General features: G+C 51.3%; 8 protein-coding genes and 1 non-coding gene across 9 annotated transcripts; 4 read left to right on the top strand and 5 right to left on the bottom strand.

Annotated features, from left to right (window-relative positions):
• Positions 1-221: 221 nt before the first annotated feature.
• IAR55_004817 (uncharacterized protein) lies at positions 222-3,105 on the bottom strand (the record flags this gene model as incomplete). Its single annotated transcript, XM_066947912.1, has 8 exons — positions 222-299; positions 353-646; positions 706-999; positions 1,058-1,621; positions 1,693-1,940; positions 1,991-2,115; positions 2,170-2,278; positions 2,334-3,105. 8 exons carry the CDS (start codon positions 3,103-3,105, stop codon positions 222-224), a joined length of 2,484 nt encoding a protein of 827 aa, XP_066801371.1.
• Positions 3,106-3,599: 494 nt separating this feature from the next.
• Positions 3,600-4,601, top strand: IAR55_004816 (uncharacterized protein; the record flags this gene model as incomplete). The annotated part of the gene is made up of 6 exons (XM_066947911.1): positions 3,600-3,666; positions 3,726-3,790; positions 3,880-3,888; positions 3,974-4,078; positions 4,143-4,214; positions 4,281-4,601. 6 exons carry the CDS (start codon positions 3,600-3,602, stop codon positions 4,599-4,601), a joined length of 639 nt encoding a protein of 212 aa, XP_066801370.1.
• A 325-nt stretch (positions 4,602-4,926) lies between these two features.
• IAR55_004815 (uncharacterized protein) lies at positions 4,927-7,746 on the bottom strand (the record flags this gene model as incomplete). Its single annotated transcript, XM_066947910.1, has 1 exon — positions 4,927-7,746. The coding sequence occupies one exon, from the start codon at positions 7,744-7,746 to the stop codon at positions 4,927-4,929; it is 2,820 nt and encodes a 939-aa protein (XP_066801369.1).
• Positions 7,747-8,467: 721 nt separating this feature from the next.
• IAR55_004814 (uncharacterized protein) lies at positions 8,468-10,176 on the top strand (the record flags this gene model as incomplete). Its single annotated transcript, XM_066947909.1, has 2 exons — positions 8,468-9,562; positions 9,625-10,176. The coding sequence occupies 2 exons, from the start codon at positions 8,468-8,470 to the stop codon at positions 10,174-10,176; spliced, it is 1,647 nt and encodes a 548-aa protein (XP_066801368.1).
• Positions 10,177-11,343: 1,167 nt separating this feature from the next.
• IAR55_004813 lies at positions 11,344-11,458 on the bottom strand. The gene has a single exon (XR_010824800.1). It is a non-coding gene; the product is annotated as a 5S ribosomal RNA (ribosomal RNA).
• A 799-nt stretch (positions 11,459-12,257) lies between these two features.
• On the bottom strand, positions 12,258-13,064 carry IAR55_004812 (uncharacterized protein; the record flags this gene model as incomplete). The annotated part of the gene is made up of 3 exons (XM_066947908.1): positions 12,258-12,507; positions 12,643-12,930; positions 13,015-13,064. The coding sequence occupies 3 exons, from the start codon at positions 13,062-13,064 to the stop codon at positions 12,258-12,260; spliced, it is 588 nt and encodes a 195-aa protein (XP_066801367.1).
• Positions 13,065-13,654: 590 nt separating this feature from the next.
• Positions 13,655-15,113, top strand: IAR55_004811 (uncharacterized protein; the record flags this gene model as incomplete). Its single annotated transcript, XM_066947907.1, has 4 exons — positions 13,655-13,898; positions 14,139-14,293; positions 14,532-14,630; positions 14,697-15,113. 4 exons carry the CDS (start codon positions 13,655-13,657, stop codon positions 15,111-15,113), a joined length of 915 nt encoding a protein of 304 aa, XP_066801366.1.
• Positions 15,114-15,289: 176 nt separating this feature from the next.
• On the bottom strand, positions 15,290-17,019 carry IAR55_004810 (uncharacterized protein; the record flags this gene model as incomplete). Its single annotated transcript, XM_066947906.1, has 6 exons — positions 15,290-15,649; positions 15,714-15,833; positions 15,891-15,960; positions 16,092-16,456; positions 16,598-16,838; positions 16,898-17,019. The coding sequence occupies 6 exons, from the start codon at positions 17,017-17,019 to the stop codon at positions 15,290-15,292; spliced, it is 1,278 nt and encodes a 425-aa protein (XP_066801365.1).
• A 374-nt stretch (positions 17,020-17,393) lies between these two features.
• IAR55_004809 (uncharacterized protein) lies at positions 17,394-18,373 on the top strand (the record flags this gene model as incomplete). The annotated part of the gene is made up of 7 exons (XM_066947905.1): positions 17,394-17,445; positions 17,498-17,571; positions 17,621-17,654; positions 17,714-17,799; positions 17,863-17,940; positions 18,015-18,198; positions 18,273-18,373. The coding sequence occupies 7 exons, from the start codon at positions 17,394-17,396 to the stop codon at positions 18,371-18,373; spliced, it is 609 nt and encodes a 202-aa protein (XP_066801364.1).
• Positions 18,374-18,552: the final 179 nt, after the last annotated feature.

Below are 18,552 nucleotides of genomic sequence, written 5' to 3'. Positions count from 1 at the left end.
ACGCAGGCCGCGATGAAGGTGTGGTTTGACTTCCCGAAGGACTTGTATGAGCACGGTGCTTGAATGGATCAGATCGAGATATAGATGAGTGGAGAGACTTCTGCATGAAAGTCGTCGTGGACAGCTTAAATGTGCTGTGCGTGTTGACTGAATCGTCAGTAGACGCCAAATAGGTCAGTAAATCATGACTACACTCGTTGCATGTGTTCGTAAAGTCGTCATTACCACCCGCTGCTGGGACCTTGTTGCAGGAACCCTACCAGGTCGGGAGACAGGGTTCCGGTTGCAGCGCTCAACACCTGTTGATCCTGTCAGCTAAATCCCAGAAAGAGCACATCTACTCCGCGCTCACCTTAGCCGCCATCTCCTTACCGCCGCCTTCCCAACACCTCGACAAAATCGGTCTTAGAACCTCTCCGACAAGCCTGATAACCAGTTCTCGCACTTCTTGAGGAGCTTCTCTGCGCCAAAGAAGGATGTTTATCAGTAACTTGATGCGCCTTCGAATATAACGCTCCATTGCGGGACGAGATTCGGGATTGAACGCAGGAGGTGGTCGAGAGTCGGGAGTTGTCACTGCGCTGATGGAGGTAGAGAGTTCGAGGAGGTACGTGTGGTAGACTAGAAGTATGGCCTTCAATAGTGCCTAGATACAAGACAGTCAGCTTAAGGAAGAATGAAGATGATCGTCAAAGGCCGATTTACAGTGTACTTGCGACTATCTTTCCCCATCAGGTCAGCTACGACATCTGCGAGGTCCATGGCCCTCCTCGTTTGCTTGCTGGAGTAAGGGTCGTATGCTCCTGCTTCCAATGCCTTTGTGAGGAGAGGAACAACCGCAGAAGATGTCATCGACGCGACCAGATCCCCGTCGGGACCCAAAGGTGGTTCCTCGTCGATGTCCATGTCGTCTTCTGTGCTACCGTTTGTGGCTGGAGCGGGTCGGGAATACTGATGTAAAGAATTGAACCATTTGAACGACTCAAGTGAAGATGAGTTCTACGGCAGCGGCTCAGCTCGCACACTTCGTCTGATTCCTCAGCTCACTCAAACTTACACGTAAGGGTTCCCATCCTACCATTTCCCCTCTCGCCCAGAACTCCCACGCCTGAACCAAGGCCAGTCCTCCAAACGCGTTGACATACTCTTCGTCGAACTTCTTCCGCCATCCACCGAACCTCAATGCCAAACCCCTATCAGGATCTCGGAAATCTTCTGCTCTGACGTCGTCTAACAATGCATGGACTCGTTTCTCCAGTCCGCTCTGAGCTATTGCGTAATCCTCCGCATCACCCTCCGCGAGCGTCGAATCAGTCGAAAAACCGTCTTCCTCCTTAGGAGCTTTGGATACCCTAGCTCGTCGTCTTCCGCGTCTAGCAACACGTTCATCGCGTCGGGCCCTGCGGATACCAGAGCTTGGACCGGCGTCGTTGTCGGCACGACGCGTTCGGCCCAGGTCGTCTACCTCCTCCACCTCCGAGTCGGCGACAATGGGCGCTGGCACACCAAGAAAAAGGGATAGATCATCGCTATCGTCAGCCTGTCGTCGCTTGTTGACCATCTCGGCTCGCTCCTTGAGGACGTGCACTGAATCGGCTTCTATCTTCTCCAATTTGGGGAACTGAGAGCTGTCAGCACACGGTAGAGGGGGGTTTGAAGCACCGCTGGAGATATGGAAGACCTGAAACATACCTTCTCTTCGAGGAACTTTCCAAGCATCTCAACCCACCCTCGGAACTCCTCGACCCACTCCCTCTTGCCTTCCACCTTTTCCACCTCCAGTCGCAGCTCCGTTTCCTGCTCTTCAAGCGCGGCGAGTTCTCGTACGGTAATCTCCAAGTTGTGCTCATTTTCTGTTCTCGATACGTCCAGATCGGCGAGAGATTTGGCCAGTCGGCTTTGCGCGGATGAGACCGAGGGTACTGGACGTACAACAGGGACTGAATCAAAATTAGCGGTGACGCGAAATGATCAATGACAGTGTACTTGCTCGGAGCAGCTCGATGACCTCGTTTCGTAGCCTTGACCAGCTTCTCGTCCTCCCATGTGCCAGCTTTTTGAGCTTGTGCACGCTCCCATTCTAAAGTCTCCTCGTCGTCATCGTCTTCGGCCTCTCTGTGGGGCGACAAAGTTTAGCTATCGCTCCGTGCATGACATAAAGATACTCACCGGTCCGCGATGAGCTCCCCGATTTCTCCCTTCAATCTGCGAGCCGCAGCTTTGTTCGCATTCTTTCCCAGATGTAATCTTTCGTTTGCCTCGGTATAATCGGCCATGTCTGATGTCATGTATCAGCAATGTTCGGACTTGCCCTGACGTCGTAGTACACTTGCCTTCGTCACCGTCACCCTCTTCGTCCTCCTCTCGCATCAGCCGACTCTCAGGATGAGGCCCGTCCGTCCCATCGTAGATGGCAATCTTTCCGCCACCTAGGGCTATGTAATCCTCTCCCATCTCTCCCAGACTCCCATGTTTCTTCGCCTCCAAAGCTGCAGAACGCTTCATTTTAGCTGCTGCGATAGCGGTAGCGTCGGGTATTCCAGCTGTGGTATCTTCCACGAACGTGGAGGCATATTTCTCTTTTGCAAGCTTGCTCAGTCCGGTCCCATCCTCTTCGTCGTCATCTTCGTCTGCTCTTCGTGGCGCTCGAGTCGGAGTTGATGCTTTCAACTGTGTGAGGTATTCGCTCGAATACATACCGCTCGAGGAGGTCGCCGGCGTACTCGTAGAAGCGATGCTGGTTGGTGTTTCGGGCAGCTTGATTTGCTGCGACAACAAAGACTTCCTCGGTTTGAAAGGTGCCGATGATTCTCCTTCCTCGTCCGCTCCTCCAAAACTCAATCGACTGGCGATCTTGCTCTTCGACGCTAGACCACCATCTTTCCTCTTCTCTTTCTTCTGAGCCTTCTTCCTTTCCAGAATACTCCCACTCGTGTCCTCGGCCTCGACGTGCATGCTGACATCTCCCGAACCCGTAGCAGCATCTTCAGCGGTGAAGCTGGCTTTCGCAAGGGGTGAGCTGGTCGAGGCACTGGTCGAGGGATCGGAAAAGTCGGAGTCTCTTGCTCTGATAGATGGGCGTGACTTTGCCCTCTTGATGAACATATCGATACTGTTTTGGGCGGGAGTGCTCCCCAAGGATAAGTTGAGGAACAAGGGGATGTTAAAGTGAATTGCTCCTGTTTGACCGGGGATGAGTGGCCAAAGATCAAATCAGTTAGGTTTGCGGAGACCATGTGGCCTTATTAGGCTCGCGAGCTCGGATCTTCTCGCTCGGATCGGCCAATACAGATGGAGGTTTGCTGGAATCTCGCTTTTTTTTCTTTCCGGGATTGGGTCAATGTGCGTCGCGTGACGTAACCTTGTTCCTCTTTCGTTAAGGTCTCTTTTCTCTCTGAATCGCTTCGATCGTTGCCGGAAATAATGCAGCTCGAGGTCGAGAAACAGGTGCAGAGGTTTAAAACTAACTTCTGCAATCACCTCCCATCGCATCGTCCCGTTCCCCCGTGACTCTTCCTTCTTTCCCATCTCGTCGTCCTTTCAGTGTCCTCACCCCCTCTACGACGAGTCAAACCGGGGCACGGTACAACCGAACATAAATGGTGCACAAAGTTGTCGATCGACGCAGGACGTTGTTGATGGTTTGCGATGTGCAAGAACGGTTCCGTGAGGTCTCAACGCTGGTGTCTGCGCATGAGTCCAACCCAGACTGATCCTTGGTACAGGAGAAGGGACACACGGCTTCGATCATATGGCGCAAAGCATTTCGAAATTGATCAGAGCAGCCAAAGTGAGTGCGACGTCGATCAAGCTACGTACAATGCTCCTAGACTGAACAGTACGACTCTGGGCTGACCAAAGATTTGCTCATTCTAATAGTTTCTTGGAGTGAGCTACCATGTCCTCATCGATGTATCCGTCCTTGGACAGATGAAAGATCGAGATATGACTGACTGTCTGATTGTGTCTGTAGATGGCGACTCTGCTCACGGAACAGAATGGTAGTGGACCGACCGCTCATGAGGTAAAATCGGTCATAAATGGCCCTCAGCATATCGGTACTTTTGGCAAGGACGGAGTGAGTGGTCATGAGAGCGACCGGCACGACTGATCAGTCAAGGAGACTAACTCAAGCCATATAGTTCTCCATGATTACCGACGAGACAGAAGACATCGTATTCAAATATGACAACTTCCTGCTCGTGGGCATAGAGGTGAGACTCGCTCTTCTCTCTCGCAGATCAAATTTGTGGCTTTCTGATCATGAGCATTACTGCCAGGCCCACGTCTGCATCTTGCAAACAGCTCTGGATCTTCTCGACATCCCCAAAAACCGTAAACGAGTTTATGTTTTGGCCGATGCCATTTCAGCATGTCACGAGCTAGAGATACCGCTCGCTTTCGATCGCATGCGAGACGAAGGAGCGGTGGTGACTACCAGCGAGGCGATCTTGTTCCAATTGATGGGAGATGGGACGAGTGGTGACGATACACCGATTTCAGATCTGATAAAGGCCGAAAGGAAGAATACAGCAAAAGCGCTGGAAACATTATTGCCCCATCCATCGCAGACCGCTCCAATCAGAAAAGGTGGGATATGATCGAGAAGGGGATGACTACGATAGAGTACAGTAGGGGAAGGAGGGGACGGAGAGGTAGGATGAGTACAACGGGCAGGAGGGAAGGACGGGAAGGCACAACTTCAAGGAAGGGCAGCAGACGAAAACGGTAAGGTGTGGTGCATAGCTTGTATACCTATCTCTCTCGACATTCATGTATCCTGCATATTTTCTCGTTCTAAATCTCCAGGATGGAGAAGAGCTGGAAGGGGCGATCTTCAAACAAGTCCCACTTGTAGCATGACGATAGCTACAAAAGATTGCTGAAACGATATACACTGGCACTTACACTTTGGCGGCCGCCTGGTCAAACCCTGGCTCTCCCATTTTTAAGCCTCCCATCGCTGTCCCACACACTAAAATCCACCTCTTTTCCTCCTCCGTGTCCTACCATCCGCCTCAACAGCTTTGCCGGTTCAGGCCATTGTCTCTGACTTCTCTTTCTCCTCTGCCCCATCGCCACCCCGACTCGCGCATCAATCGGATCGACCCTGCCCCCCAACTTGGTCACTAAAGGCTCATTCACCTCGACATCCCATTCCTCCATATCCCTGATCACCTCGACCAATTCCTTCTTCAATACCCAATCCCGCAACTCTCCCCCTTCTCCCAATTTCCACCTTAGTCGACAAGCCTTCACCAACGCATCAAAGTACTTCTTGTCCAACGCGGCTTCTCCTCTGCCAAGAGCGGATCGGTTCCGTACCAATTCATGAGTGAGAATCGCCATTTGTCCAGCTGCATCTTGTCGGTTCAGTTTTTCGTAACGCTTCGGCACAACCCAACCAATAGGTACAGTGTGAAGACCTTGATTGACAGCGCTGGCACCGGCTCGTACTTCATTCTCCCAGACTTTTAGCATAGTCGTGAAAACGCCGATGGGAAGTCGATATTGATAAGCCAGCGATCGGGTTGCATCATTCTTTTCGCCCAGGCGTTCCGACATTTGTTGTTCAGCCTGCATCGCAACTTTGAAAACCCGCTGAGCTAGTCCTGTCCTGCCGTCTTTCTCCAATCCTATGAGAATCGCCTCGTAGATGGCGGGCGTCAAAGTTTGCGGTGTTGGTCTGCCATTGTGACCGAGCGCGGACGTGAGCTCTTGTTCTTCGACTCGCGACCTGGCTTCGGATGCGGACATTCGAGCGGAGAAATCGAGGAAAGGAATATATTGATAAACAAGATCTTCAAGTCTGTCAAATTGACTCGTCACAGTCAGATAGGTCAACTGGTGGACGACTGACGCCTCGTTGGGATTCGGTGAGGCACTAGAATCATGGTGTGAGAGAGCGGGGGATGAGACAACTAAGTTCGTGAGTGTATCGCCTTCAGCCTTCAGCGGATCTGGTTCGACGATGCGTTGAGCCAAGAAGAACGTCCTATCGTCCTTGCGCCGCGAGGGAGCATGAGCCGGTCGAGCCCATCTCGAGTCCACCTTCTGGAATAACGCCAATTCCGCTTGAGCAGCTACCTTATTCTCCTGAATGACAGTGGCGCTTCTCAAGACCTTATTGTAGACGTCCGGATCCTGTCTCCCCATTCCCAGCACATCCTTCATATACTTCATCAATCTTTGCAAGGCCGCCGGGGCCCGTAGTGCACGGAATGCGTAATTGAGTAGGACATTACAGGACCCCCATGATAACGGTGGTAGCATGTATCGACCGACCGATGATGATGGTTGCCGGAAGCTTGTCTCGGCATCGTCAACTGCACTTTGGTCTCGGTTCGCTTCAATCATCGCCATAGATTGAGCGGAGATGGGAGGACTGAAAAGCAAAGACATGAGTGTGACATGTATCTGTGTATGTGCCGTGAAAGCCCAAGCATCTTCCTCCGGTCGAGCAGTGATGTTGTCAGGGAAAACATCAGGTTTGTAAGGCGCCACGTTACAAGCACCCAGCAAACGACCGAGCGCAACGATAGGTAAAGTGCGAGACAGGACTGTATTGGCAAGAATGGCTAGAGCTCGCATGGAAGCAGCGAATTCTGCAGGAGATACCTTGGTAGGATCGAGTTTCAGGGAGTTGACGATGATGTTGAGCCAGACTGCTTTCGGTTCGGGAACAGTAGACGGTGGAGATGTGGCCAATGGCACGGGAAAGTTTCGCATTTTCTCCCCAAGAGAAAGGTGCCGTGGGTGCCAGAGATCAAGTCGATCATGAGGCGAGAGAACTTCCCCAGGAAGCCGCCATGTCCTCACACCTGTCCACCATCTCTTCAACATCTCGGAGACCCTTGCCTGTTCCTGTTCGCGAGGTGGTCCACCACCCTGGTAGAAGTCCTCTGGACTAGCTCCCTCTGCCACCCTTCCTTCCGTTACCCATTCTTCCACAAGTCCCACATACACCTTCGCGGCGAGATCTGGGAGATCTTCGTTGACGCAGGTTCGAATGATGAGTGCGTAGAGTTCAGGTGGACGACGGAGCCGGACATCTTGCAAAGATTCAAGTATGTCGAGGAGAGTTCGTACAAGGGGACTCGGAGCAGGACTGAGCTGTTCAGCGAAAGTCGGTTCCAAGCTGGATAGGGCTCTGTGAGGTGGATGGACTCGATGGGTGAGATTCGGCCATTTACTGAACAGAGCGGTGATGGTACGGGCAGAGATCAGTCGTCGACGAGTCGATCGTGGTGCCTTCGACAGAGCCTGAGCTGCCAAAGCGACGGCGGGCTTCAATTTTCCCTGACGAATGAGATGGTGGAGAATAGTTTGAAGCTCTAATCGAGATAACGATGCTATAGTGTCTTCGATCGAAGCCGCAACTCCTTGTCGAGAAGGATCTAGACTGCGAAGCAGCGAGAGGATCAGACCATTTATACTGGCGTATGATCCATGATTGAGTGAATTGAGATGTTCCCTCAGGGTCTTTGCAGCCACATGAGCTTTGAGTGGCGTGGAAGAAGGTGCGATGGCGAGAGTTGGAGTCGGCTGGACGCTTGGACGTGATTGGTATGGGATCCGAGATGGTCCAGCTCCGTACTCCATCCCGTAAGGTACGTCATCTTGCTCTTGAACATGTATGCGAGCGACGGCGGCGGCGGAATAAGTGGTGCGGCTGTGAAATGGTTGGATGGAACTGCTTTGCGGACGAGTCGGAAGGCGAAGCTTGACCCGAATCCGGCGAAGCATGCTGCAGAAATAGGTCAGAGGGGTATGCAGACCAGAATCAAACCTGCGTGACCAGTGTCTCCGCGATGGTTGCGAGATGTTGAATGTCTGTACCAGGGATACAAGGATACTCACTTCTGAATTGGAGATCCCAATAGGTGGATCGCGAAGCAAAACACAGAGCGAGGAAATAATCGGAACGACTTGTTATCAGGGAGAATGCACAGATATCAGGCTGATCCCATTGCCACTGAGTAATGTACGGGGCGTGGATGCAAGTGCAACAACAACACTCTGCTCATCCCCCCATCATTCCTCCAATCGACCAATCGATCTTCACCTTCATTATCGACCTTCACGCATTGCTGTTTCAAACCTCTTCTCAGTCACTTATACATTCTCATCATCAACCACATCCTTCGGATCAATCCACATTTTGCGAAGGGACGATTTTGGAACTCCTACGAGTGACTTTCCTTTGTTCCTATATCGTCCAGTACGTTCTGCGTTCGTCTCTGGTCAAGACAAGACATTTGTTCGATAGCAACCTCGCGTTTCAGCTTGGGTAGGCATACTAAACCAAACGATTTGCTATATCCCATCAAGTACAGCGTGCTATTGGAGTCAGTCCCGTCTTCGTTATACCCCTGCAATCCTTAATACATCGGTGTGATTCTTCTCGCTGTCGTTTATCCAGCTTCCAGAACCTGCTTGTCACTTACTGATGCCATACTCATACAGCATGTCGGCTCGCCCCAACGTCTCTTCTTCACGTCCACATACGCGCACACACTCCCATACACATTCACACAACACAACGATTCTCCCTACGGTACCAATACAGCGTACGACTTCCCGACCTGGCGTATCATCACGTCCCGGTACACCATCACGAGGCGATATCCCTTCTCGTATATCGTCTACCAATCTCCGACGTCCCTCCTCACCATCTCGGTCTCAAAACCCTCATACCCAATCGTCAACAATGCTCGATCATCCTGCCACACCTACGCTTCGGAAACCGAGGAAGCCCCGAAAGGGGGCCAAAACGTCTCAACAACGTCAGGCTTCAGGCTTAGACGATTCGCTGGGCGGGCAGGAAGACGAGTCATGTATGTTAGGGGTCGAACAGGAACCATCGTCGGAGGACGAAGAGACACTGTTCGACTTGTTGGGTGTCACAACGCCTGCCAAGGAGCTGCCTGCTCAAAGTGGGATGCTTGCTTTGCCGAGAGAGGACATGGACTTGGCTTTGGGCCGACCAAAGAAAGGAAGGAAGGGAAAGCAAGATCGAGGACTCGATCCTGATCTCGAAGTCGCTGGTCCATCTATCGGGGGAGCAGAAGGTTCACCAGCAACAGCTCGAAGAGGTGTTCGGAAGTTACCACAGCATGCGGGCTTGCAAGAAGCAGACAAACGATTGTCTTCCGAAGGCGAGGTCAAGCAGAACAAGTCTGGTAGAAGAGGAAAGAAGACCTCGAAAAGCATTGTTGCACAAAGTAATGACATAACGGGCACGAGTCATCTAGAAATCGACTCCTCGAGCGGTTTGCCGATCAGACCCTCTGGCATCGGTGCAACTAGACCAAGAGGGGGAAGGCATGCGCAGATTGAAGAGCCAGAGAATCAACCGTTTTCTGGTACAAATCTCACTGCGGAATCACCTTTCGACGTTTCAGGGCTAAGCAAGAGTCTGCCGTCTGGAGGTCTAGCGCAGAACCCGAAACCTCAGAACAGCCTAGGAAGGTTGAAGAAGGCAAACAAGAAGGGTGTGGACAGCGGTGACGAATCTGCTGTCTGGGATATGCCTGAGGTGGCCGGCGGACAGGAGTTGACTGTAAGTCAGTGATCGCTTTATTGACATCTTGCATGTGCGTTGACCTTCAACGAACTCTTCAGTGGCAACAAAAGTTACAGTCACAGTCTTCTACACCAAATGAAAGCACTCCCCGACGATCCGCTAAATCCGCGCCATCCGACCGCAAGAGCAAATCATCCAAATCCACGTCTTCCACAATGTCTTCAGGACACACGCAGGTTCCAGCGCATCCTCCAGCTGTGTCCTCACCTTTGAATCCTCGAACACCCCACCCACGTCGCCTTTCCCTCGATGGCGTCCCTGCCACTTCTGCACCGGTCACCCGGTCTATCTCCGCTTTCGACTCGTTCATTCCGTATCACACTGGTTTCAACGTCCACCGAGCACCTCAAACACCTGCAAAGAGCGTTGCTTCTGCCAATGGTAACTTGTTGGGCACACAACAGAATAATTCTCTGCCTATCGTAGGCTCTGGAGAGTTCCCACGGCTGCATGGTGCTGGCCAAGATGGTCAGGAAAGGAAGGGATCGCTTGACCACGGAACGGGCATGGGGATGAAATACGCCGGACCAACGTTCCATAATTCACCTCACGCCGCGACATTGTCAAAGCCTGACATGGAGGATTTTTGAGTTCAGCAACTGGTGCCTAAGCGGCGTACACGACATGTAACCTCACTTTCTTCCAACGACTTCTATAATGTACACGAACCATCAAGAACAACACATTTTCGGCGACACCTCCATGCTCCTCTTTCATGTTTACATCAATCTATGCTCATTCATTTCGGTCTTGTCTCCTGTTGTATATGTACGGCTATCGCCCGCTCGTCTTGCACGACATTCGATATGACTCACGATTACATGGCACGACACGACATCCACTGCACGTTTCTATGGGATTCTGATTCTGTTCGGTATCGTCCGGTTCGTCGCTTGTATCATTCTCATATCCGTTCCAGTCCTCGGGAAGCCTGCGTTCCCGATTCTCTTGCATCATCATCATCATCATCATCGACATCATCATCACTCTCATCATCAATCTCGAATCGAGCATCACAAGTTTGCGTCATGATGTCGCATTTTCTGTTCTTCGCCGTCATCCGAAGAACGGGGGAGGGATAAGAGGGATGGAACGGGGAAGTGAGGTCAAGACGGTATCATTGTGGAGGAGAGATACAACTACTGGTATGGAGAGATTGCGCCGCACGTGGGAGGAGTGAGTATCAGTTATAGTCGACGTGGACGTCGATGTATAGGCGTAGAAATAGTTTGGGTGGAAGTGGAAGATTGGGCAGATGATAATGCTGTTCAACCGGTAAGATCAAGGTGGCGGAAGGTAGGATGGAAATGCAACTTTTCTCCTCCACACCTTCGCGCCAATATTGAGTTGCTGTTCCTCGCGTTTGTCCAGAGCACAACAGATGAGGGTCGGCCACAGCTCCCGATCGTGCCTCAGCTATTCTTGAGTTGAGTCTCTGTTCGTGGGGCTGAGAAGGCTATTTATTGTACAAGAATGCGCCGCAATGAACCTTTACATTTCGGAGAAAAAGGGCAACCAACCCCTCATTCGTTGTAGCAAAAAGGCCGTTTGTTTTGTGCGTTTCACCGCCTTTTTTCGGATGATTCATAAAATCACATCTCACGCGCGGTCCTCTCTCATCAAACAGATCGACCGATCAAACGATCCCAAAATCTCCGACTCCGACGTCGATCATCCTCTCGATCCGACTTGGCCCACTTTCAGCTCTCTCTCAACCAAAGCAAAGGCGAAGAAGTCTCCACCGAAAAATAAGGAAAAACTACAGCACCCGGGATTCCCAAGTGGTCCCCCACCTTGGTACTAACCGAGCGATACACAGCTTAATTTTCCAAAGCGGACGGGATGGAATGCTTTCTGTGTTCTATGGCCGTAGATGGAAGTCAAGCCAAATTGATGGTATTATAAAGTTGAGCAAGGAAAAAAGAAACCATCTTCATCATTTGTGAGGTTTGAGCTTGTTTGGGAGCAGTCTCTGAGTCGGGATTCATGCCTGGGTTGACTGTGGTATGCTGATAAGAACATGGGGCCATGAAGGAGTATGTTTCGGAGAATTAGCTACAGTTACTGGTGATCATATGAATTGATCGCTGCGGGTTCGTCCGTGTCTGTGCCCTTTTGAACGATCAGCTCACTGGTAAATATGCAAGCTCTGCTCCCCTCTGCCCTCTGCGCTCAGAGACACTATATCAGGGATTCTCGGAACATTGTCTGGAGCAGGCAGTACCGTTGGGTCGGTGAATTTGCAGGATACCTGATTACTCGAGCTTTAGAGAAGACAAGTGTAGATTTGGCGCATGGATGGAATAGCTCTCGCAGAGATTGACTGGAGAGATCAGATCCTGGACATGACTTCATTGCCGACAACCGCATCATGCGGCCGGACGTGTGTGATGGCGTCACGATGGAGGACCTTGCGGCTTTTCATGATCGTCGGTCTGGGGGTGAGAGGCTGAATCTGTAAACAATGATGATATGTCTTTGTTTGGTGCTGGAATAACATATCTCGAATCACGTTGTATGCTCAGCCCCGTCTGCCTACATGTGCGTGCATACGTGCTCAACTCCCCTCAGTCGTGTATGTAAGAACCCATATCACGCATCTAAGTTCTTCCAATTGACGAAACCTGCCTGTTCAGCCAAATCAAAGCATTCCATAAGGCAATGTAACGGCTTAGGCACCCAATACCTCGATAGAGTAGAGGGTCACCCGACCATATTGATCGGAGCTCTTCTCGAATTCGATTTTGAGCTCAGTCAAGAGAGGAGGCTGTTGTCCTTCCCGCTGTCGCTGTGCGTGTTCGCGCTTCTCGGGAGTCGAGGCGTGGTCCGGGAGGACTTCGGTGACGATGTTGGGGCCATTAGTGGTGGCTGAAGTGGGTTGTTCGTCTTCGGTTGCGAGACCGCTGGGTGGGAAAGGGATTCTGAAGAGTAGAACGATCTTCAGTGGATGGCTCTCTAAGAGGTTGAGTTATACAAGGAAGATGGTCATGGGGGAGCGGCATTGACTTTAGCAAGTCACGCCGGTTCGATCAAGTGGACACCACGATCACACTCACTCGAAAATCTGTCTCTTGTTCCTATCTTCCGGGTACACCTTACCACCCATCATCAAACCCAATCCGACCGCCTTCCCATCCCTATCTTCGACCCTGGCGACCCAGACCGCCGCAGAGGTAGCGACAAATCCACCCTGGAAGGTGAGCGCGAAATGGGTCGCGGAGATAGGTTCGGGAAAGGTCAGATGCAGGGAAGAAGGGACATTGGCGGACCAGGGTTGATCTTCGTCAGATGCGGAGGGGTTGATGAGGTTTTTCTTGGATGATCCGGGGGTAGTGGAGGAGACGCTATGGATAGGAAACAGAGGTCAGATCACAACGAGGATGGGAGGATCCAGATACCTGGTACAGGGAGAAAAGAGTACGACGTACGAGAGGGAGACCGACTTGGGGTCAAGGACGTTACGAAGGTTGGACGACATGTTGCTTTGCTCTGATGACTCGAGTGTTAGGTTTACCGAAGACGAGTTGATGAAAAGATTGTTGTTGATGGGATGAACATTAGATCAGGAGGGGGTGCCTTCTTTCCAATCGCTCGTTATATGGTTTTTTTCCTGTTAGCCTGCGACTACTGACTGCAGCAGACTAGGGATCGTGGTCCAGATCCTGTCTCTTCTTTCATGCATCGACGACGTCAAAGAAGGAAGGAGAGCAAGGGATGATCCCCAGCAATGCCGTATAGATGCGCATCATCGATCTCGTAAATCTCCTCAATCCAACACCGGCGATTCATTCCCGTTTGCTCGTATCAAATCAAAAAATCACATCCACTCATGCAAAGGTCACGTGAGTTCTAGAGATCGGGGTCTCACTTTCCCACGATGACCCACTTGTTAATGCTTGAGACGAGACTTTCGACTTTTTCGACATGAACCGCACAATCTCGTTGGTCCAGTGACAGGCAAAGTGACAACAACTGCAACTGTTAGCGTGCGTGCAGCTCTTGAGATCGCAATATACCCTACTACTTGACCGGTCTACGACCAACTCTGCTATCACTCACGTACGCAACATGTCCCGAGCAACCCCGTCTCTCATCCGATCAGCCCTCTCATCGACCCTCCCTCGTCCTCGACAGACCCGATCGTTCATCGCTTCGGCCTCCGCTTCCCGAGCAGCAGCCACAGGAGTCAACACCACCTCTATAGATTACAGGATCCTCGATGGCGTGAATGGGTTTCTGCCAAAGACCAACTTTGACAGATTGCAGGAATGGCAGGGTGGTCTGTGGGAGAGATTACAGGCGGAGGTCAGGAGTGAGTCGGTTGTGTGATGGTACTCTTCTCTGTTTTTCGGTTTGGAACCAACATGTCCCTTGGTTTGACTTTCGAGTTCTTGATCTTCTCTTCCGTCTGCACCGAGCATTCACTCCGACTTTGATTCGGCCCAGTTGTATCTATGGCTTGTTGCTTCCCCACTTGTGTGCTTATTCCTTCAATTCTCCCGGTTCATGTCACACCTCCGGCTCTGATTGACGCTCACCTTGATCCACGTAGGCAACCCCGCTCTCGTCGAAACAAAGCAGAAATGGGACAAATACGGACTTGACATGACTGATCTCCTCTCGTCGACCGCGCGGGATAGCTCTTTGGGTCTGACGTACAACTACGCCGCTCTGTTGTTGAACAACAGTTTCTTCCTGGAGGGATTGGTGAGTCTGCCTTTCCTTCTTAGCGGACAGCAAAGCGATGCAAGGACCAGGAGGGTTTGGCACGCTCCGGATACCTAACGGTCGTAATAACGCTGTTACGCCTGACTGCAGAGGATAGAGCAGCGTCCGTATACGACGTGGACGTGGACGCAGAGAAGATTGATGGGGGCTCGAGGCTGGACAAAGTTGAGACATGGCAGAACCTCGTGCTGACTAGCTACCTTTATCGTCATGTCAGACCACCGACGAACCCAGACAAGTGCCAAAGGAGTTCAGGGATCTGCAAGAAAAGGTGGAAGCGTACGCAGAGGGTATCGTAGGAGGTGGTTGGTTGTGGGTGAGTCAACCTCTTACCATCCGCTTAGTCCTTCATTCTCGTGCTGATCGTTTTCGTTTGAGGCAGATCGTTCGATGTGGTGAGAACCAGGCCGATCTCGATATCATCCCCACCTTCGCGTCCGGTACCCTCCTAGTCACACAACGTGCTCAGCGAGGTCGAGAAGGTAGTCTTCCCCTCTTCGCTCAACCCCCTTCAACCGGTTCTCTACCCGAATCCACTGCAGAGCCATCTGCCTCATCCCCTCCTCCTTCTTCGTCTTCGTCTCAACTCCCTCCATTGAATAGACGCGCTTCTGGCGGTGGAAGTAGCAGATCTTCGAAGTTGGGCGTCTATCCTTCCCCCGTAGCAGTCCTAAATCTGTTTGAGCACGCTTATCTCGGTGACAAGTACGGAGTCTGGAACAAAAGAGAATATGCTAGAGATTGGTTCAAGAGTCTCGATTGGCAAAAGGTCTCGAGCAGGAACGCCAAGCTTGCTTAGAGGTATTTATGCATGGCATGATTTCGATACGACTGTATGTCATGGGGCCAATGTGACCGTTGGGCATCGTAACCCCCGTCCCCTGAATGGTCTGTCTAATAACGTTCCATTGATGGGTCGTCCGCCCGCTATCGGGACGAAAGTTCAGTTGAGCGATTTCAACTTATTCAACTAATCTATCCAGCTTGATGTACTGCTCCTGCAATATCTCCACCTTCCAAAAATCCCCCAGCTCCATCCTCCGCATCCAACAGCGCTTCGTACTCTTCCACCGTCATCTCCACCTTGACTTTCTTCCGGGACCGTTCTTCTTCCGCAACATCCTCCTTCCCATCGGGGTCAAGATCTTCCTTGATATCCTTGATATCAGGATCGTCTATCGGATCTGAGCTCGGGGCGGTTTGTGAAGAACTGGGTAGTTGGGCTTTCTTCTCTGCATCATCTGTTGCGATTGGTCCTTTGACTGTTTCTAGCACTTTTGCCAATTCCAAAATACCTCGTTGACCCCATTCCACCACGTCGGGTTTGAAATCGTTCTGAATGCACATCAGCAGCTCCCAACGTGACCCTGGCCATAATCTATGACCGGGACGCGCTCACATATAGATGTAATCCTAATCTATTCAGCTCTTCGGGTTCATACGAGTCGGCGACAAGCTTCATCGCTCCCAGGACGTGTGCGGTGTAATCTTTGAAGGTCTTGGTGATGTACAGGTACGCCTAAGGTCGTACATGAGTTGTGGCTGCAATTCGAGGTGATGCGCAGAAGATACTCACTTGACTCGGTCCTACCGGTACGCCTTTTTGTATCGCTCGACAGGTACCGTCTGGTCTCTCTATTATTGGGCTGAGGGTGAGCGAAAAAGTCAGCCCTTGAGTGAACGGTCAAAGGGTGAGGGTGATGAAATTCACATTCTGATTGACGAGATATCGTCAGCTTGAACGCCACAGAAGCGAGAAAAGGTCTGTCACACTCACTTCGCTCTCATCAATCCGACCCAAGGCTGAGCACTCCCCGCTGACACTGCAACACTCTCCACCTCCCGTCCCTTCCCCTTCCAGCCCCTCCCTCTCCCTCTCTTCTGCTCATCCCGACTCTTCTTCCCCCACCCTTCTTTCTCCGCACCCGGCAACTCGCTTACCTCCCTCTCTGCTTCTCTGGTCTCCTCTTCTCCTAGAATGTTGCCCAGCATGAGAGCATGTTTCAGACTGTTTATATGGACGTAGGTCTGCGCGATAGAGAGGGATTCCAGATGGTCGAAGCCGAGTCGGATACAGATGGTGTAGGCCCAAGCGGTACTGACGGGGGCACGGTTGGTGGTCAACGAGAGCGGAAGGAGTTGCTGCAGAGCGTTGAGGTCAGCTGTGACCTTTTTCCGTTTCTCTCCCCTTCCCAGTCATCCCACATCCTTGAGACTGATCGGCCAGACTGAGACAATTCGGATGACAAGAAATAGTGATGATTATGTTGACATTAAACTCACCTCCACATCCATGACATAGTGGAAGCTCATGTCCAGGGGTATCTCCGGCTCAACAGCACCATTCTTGAGCGGTTCAAGCAGATCCCCATCCCTCCCTCTCTTCTTGGTGGCAGGTTGACCCGATGCCAATCCTCGGACAGCGTTCAAGACCGTCTTCCTAGCTTCTTTATCTTCGATGAGAGGAGCTATTTTCTGCGGGGTGAGCTCTGACAATCGCTCGATTGTCCCATGAGACTTGTAGCTGTACAAGGCGAGCAGGTTCGTCGGTAATGCTTAGCATGTCAGAAGAGGACGACGTACATCTTCGCAGCTAGACCCATGGCTATCCGCATATCTACCCCTCGAGCGGATAACAGCTTCAACCATTCTTGCAAACCCAGCTGAGCGGTCGGTGCTGGTGCCGACGGCGTCTTGGGGGGCATCTTGATTTTCCGATCACTCTCAATCGGATTGCTGGTACTGACTTCAGGTGATGTTCTCTCGTTCGTTGGAGGGCGACCTTGAAGCGTTGTGATAGATGTAAACAAACCGAAACACACAACGATCGAGAACATTACTTTCGAGCGCAGAAGGCAACTAGAAGTTGACGTCACCTCTGATTAGAAACCGTGCCTTGAATCTTTCTAAGGGGTATACAAACTTTTCCTAATTGATTGACCGGTTACACAGCGTACTCCGACCATCCCCCAAAGGCGCATAGACGACACTGTCCTTGCATGATCTTACCTGTTAATCGTCACAGGTCAAAGGACGTAGACAATCTCCTTTAACATACCAGAGCCGCTCTGCACCAAAGATGAACACAAGAAATACCATCCTATTGGTTTGCGATGTCCAAGAACGATTTCGTAAGTCCTCCAGCTTGTCCGGCAGAATGTTGTTGATTCCTGGTACGGACAGGTTCGGCTATTCATGGGTTCGATGCTATGACTGCAATGATATGCAAGATGGTCAAGGCTGCCCATATCTTGGAGGTAGGTCAACATGATAATCGACCGGGATGATTCACTCATGTGTGATCAGATTTCAACGATGATTACTGAGCAAAACCCACGAGGTATGTCGTCACACAAGAGGATACGGTTCGATCTATATGGGCTGAGGTCGACGACTTAGCTCTGGGTGCCACTGTATCGGAAATCACGAGCGTTCTCGGGAGCGGATCACCTCATTTAACTTTGGGCATACATCCAAAGACCAAAGTGAGGGGGAAAGATGCAACCGATGTCATGGCATGGTTGACAGGCTGATCTGACGCGACTCAGTTCTCGATGGTAACAGATGATACGGGAGATCTGCTCCAGAAAGAACAGTACGAAACGTACATAATCACGGGCATAGAGGTATGTGTCTCTCCAGGCTAAATTCATCCTGCCATGGCGCTTCGTTTACAATGTGAGATGTGCCAACGTCACAGTCACACGTCTGCGTGCTTCAAACCGCACTTGATCTATTGAGGACTCAACCACAGCCCAACGTTTTCGTCCTAGCGGACGCAGTGTCGTCATGTAACAAGCAAGAAGTGCCAATCGCTCTTCGACGACTGGAAAGAGCAGGTGGGATAGTCACTACTACGGAATCGCTTATTTTCCAGCTACTAGGTGGGTGGTTGACCTTCCTTCCTCGCCCCCGATGTCGTTGCGTTTGCTCAAGCCTGACCTGGTGGACTTTGTAGGGGATGCCAAAGATCCGAACTTCAAAGCTATTGCGAATCTGATCAAGGAGGAGAAGAATAATACATTGAGAGCGTTGGAGATGGTGATGGATAGAACATGAAATACTTTGCACTCGATCACTATATATCATACGGTCCTCGACGCGGGAATGACTTTCGGCGTTGCAGTGGTCGCTTCGGCTAAAAGTCAACGGGAACAAGGTTTGAATTGACAGGGAGGGTTCCACGTCATCACATCTGAACTCGCACCTTCCATGACGTCCAACGCGACTGACCGTAG

Source organism: Kwoniella newhampshirensis, chromosome 9 (assembly GCF_039105145.1).
Source record: "Kwoniella newhampshirensis strain CBS 13917 chromosome 9, whole genome shotgun sequence".
Lineage (NCBI taxonomy): Eukaryota > Fungi > Basidiomycota > Tremellomycetes > Tremellales > Cryptococcaceae > Kwoniella > Kwoniella newhampshirensis.
The sequence above is the reverse complement of the archived record's forward strand: the minus strand, read 5'-3'. Positions and strand labels throughout refer to the sequence as shown.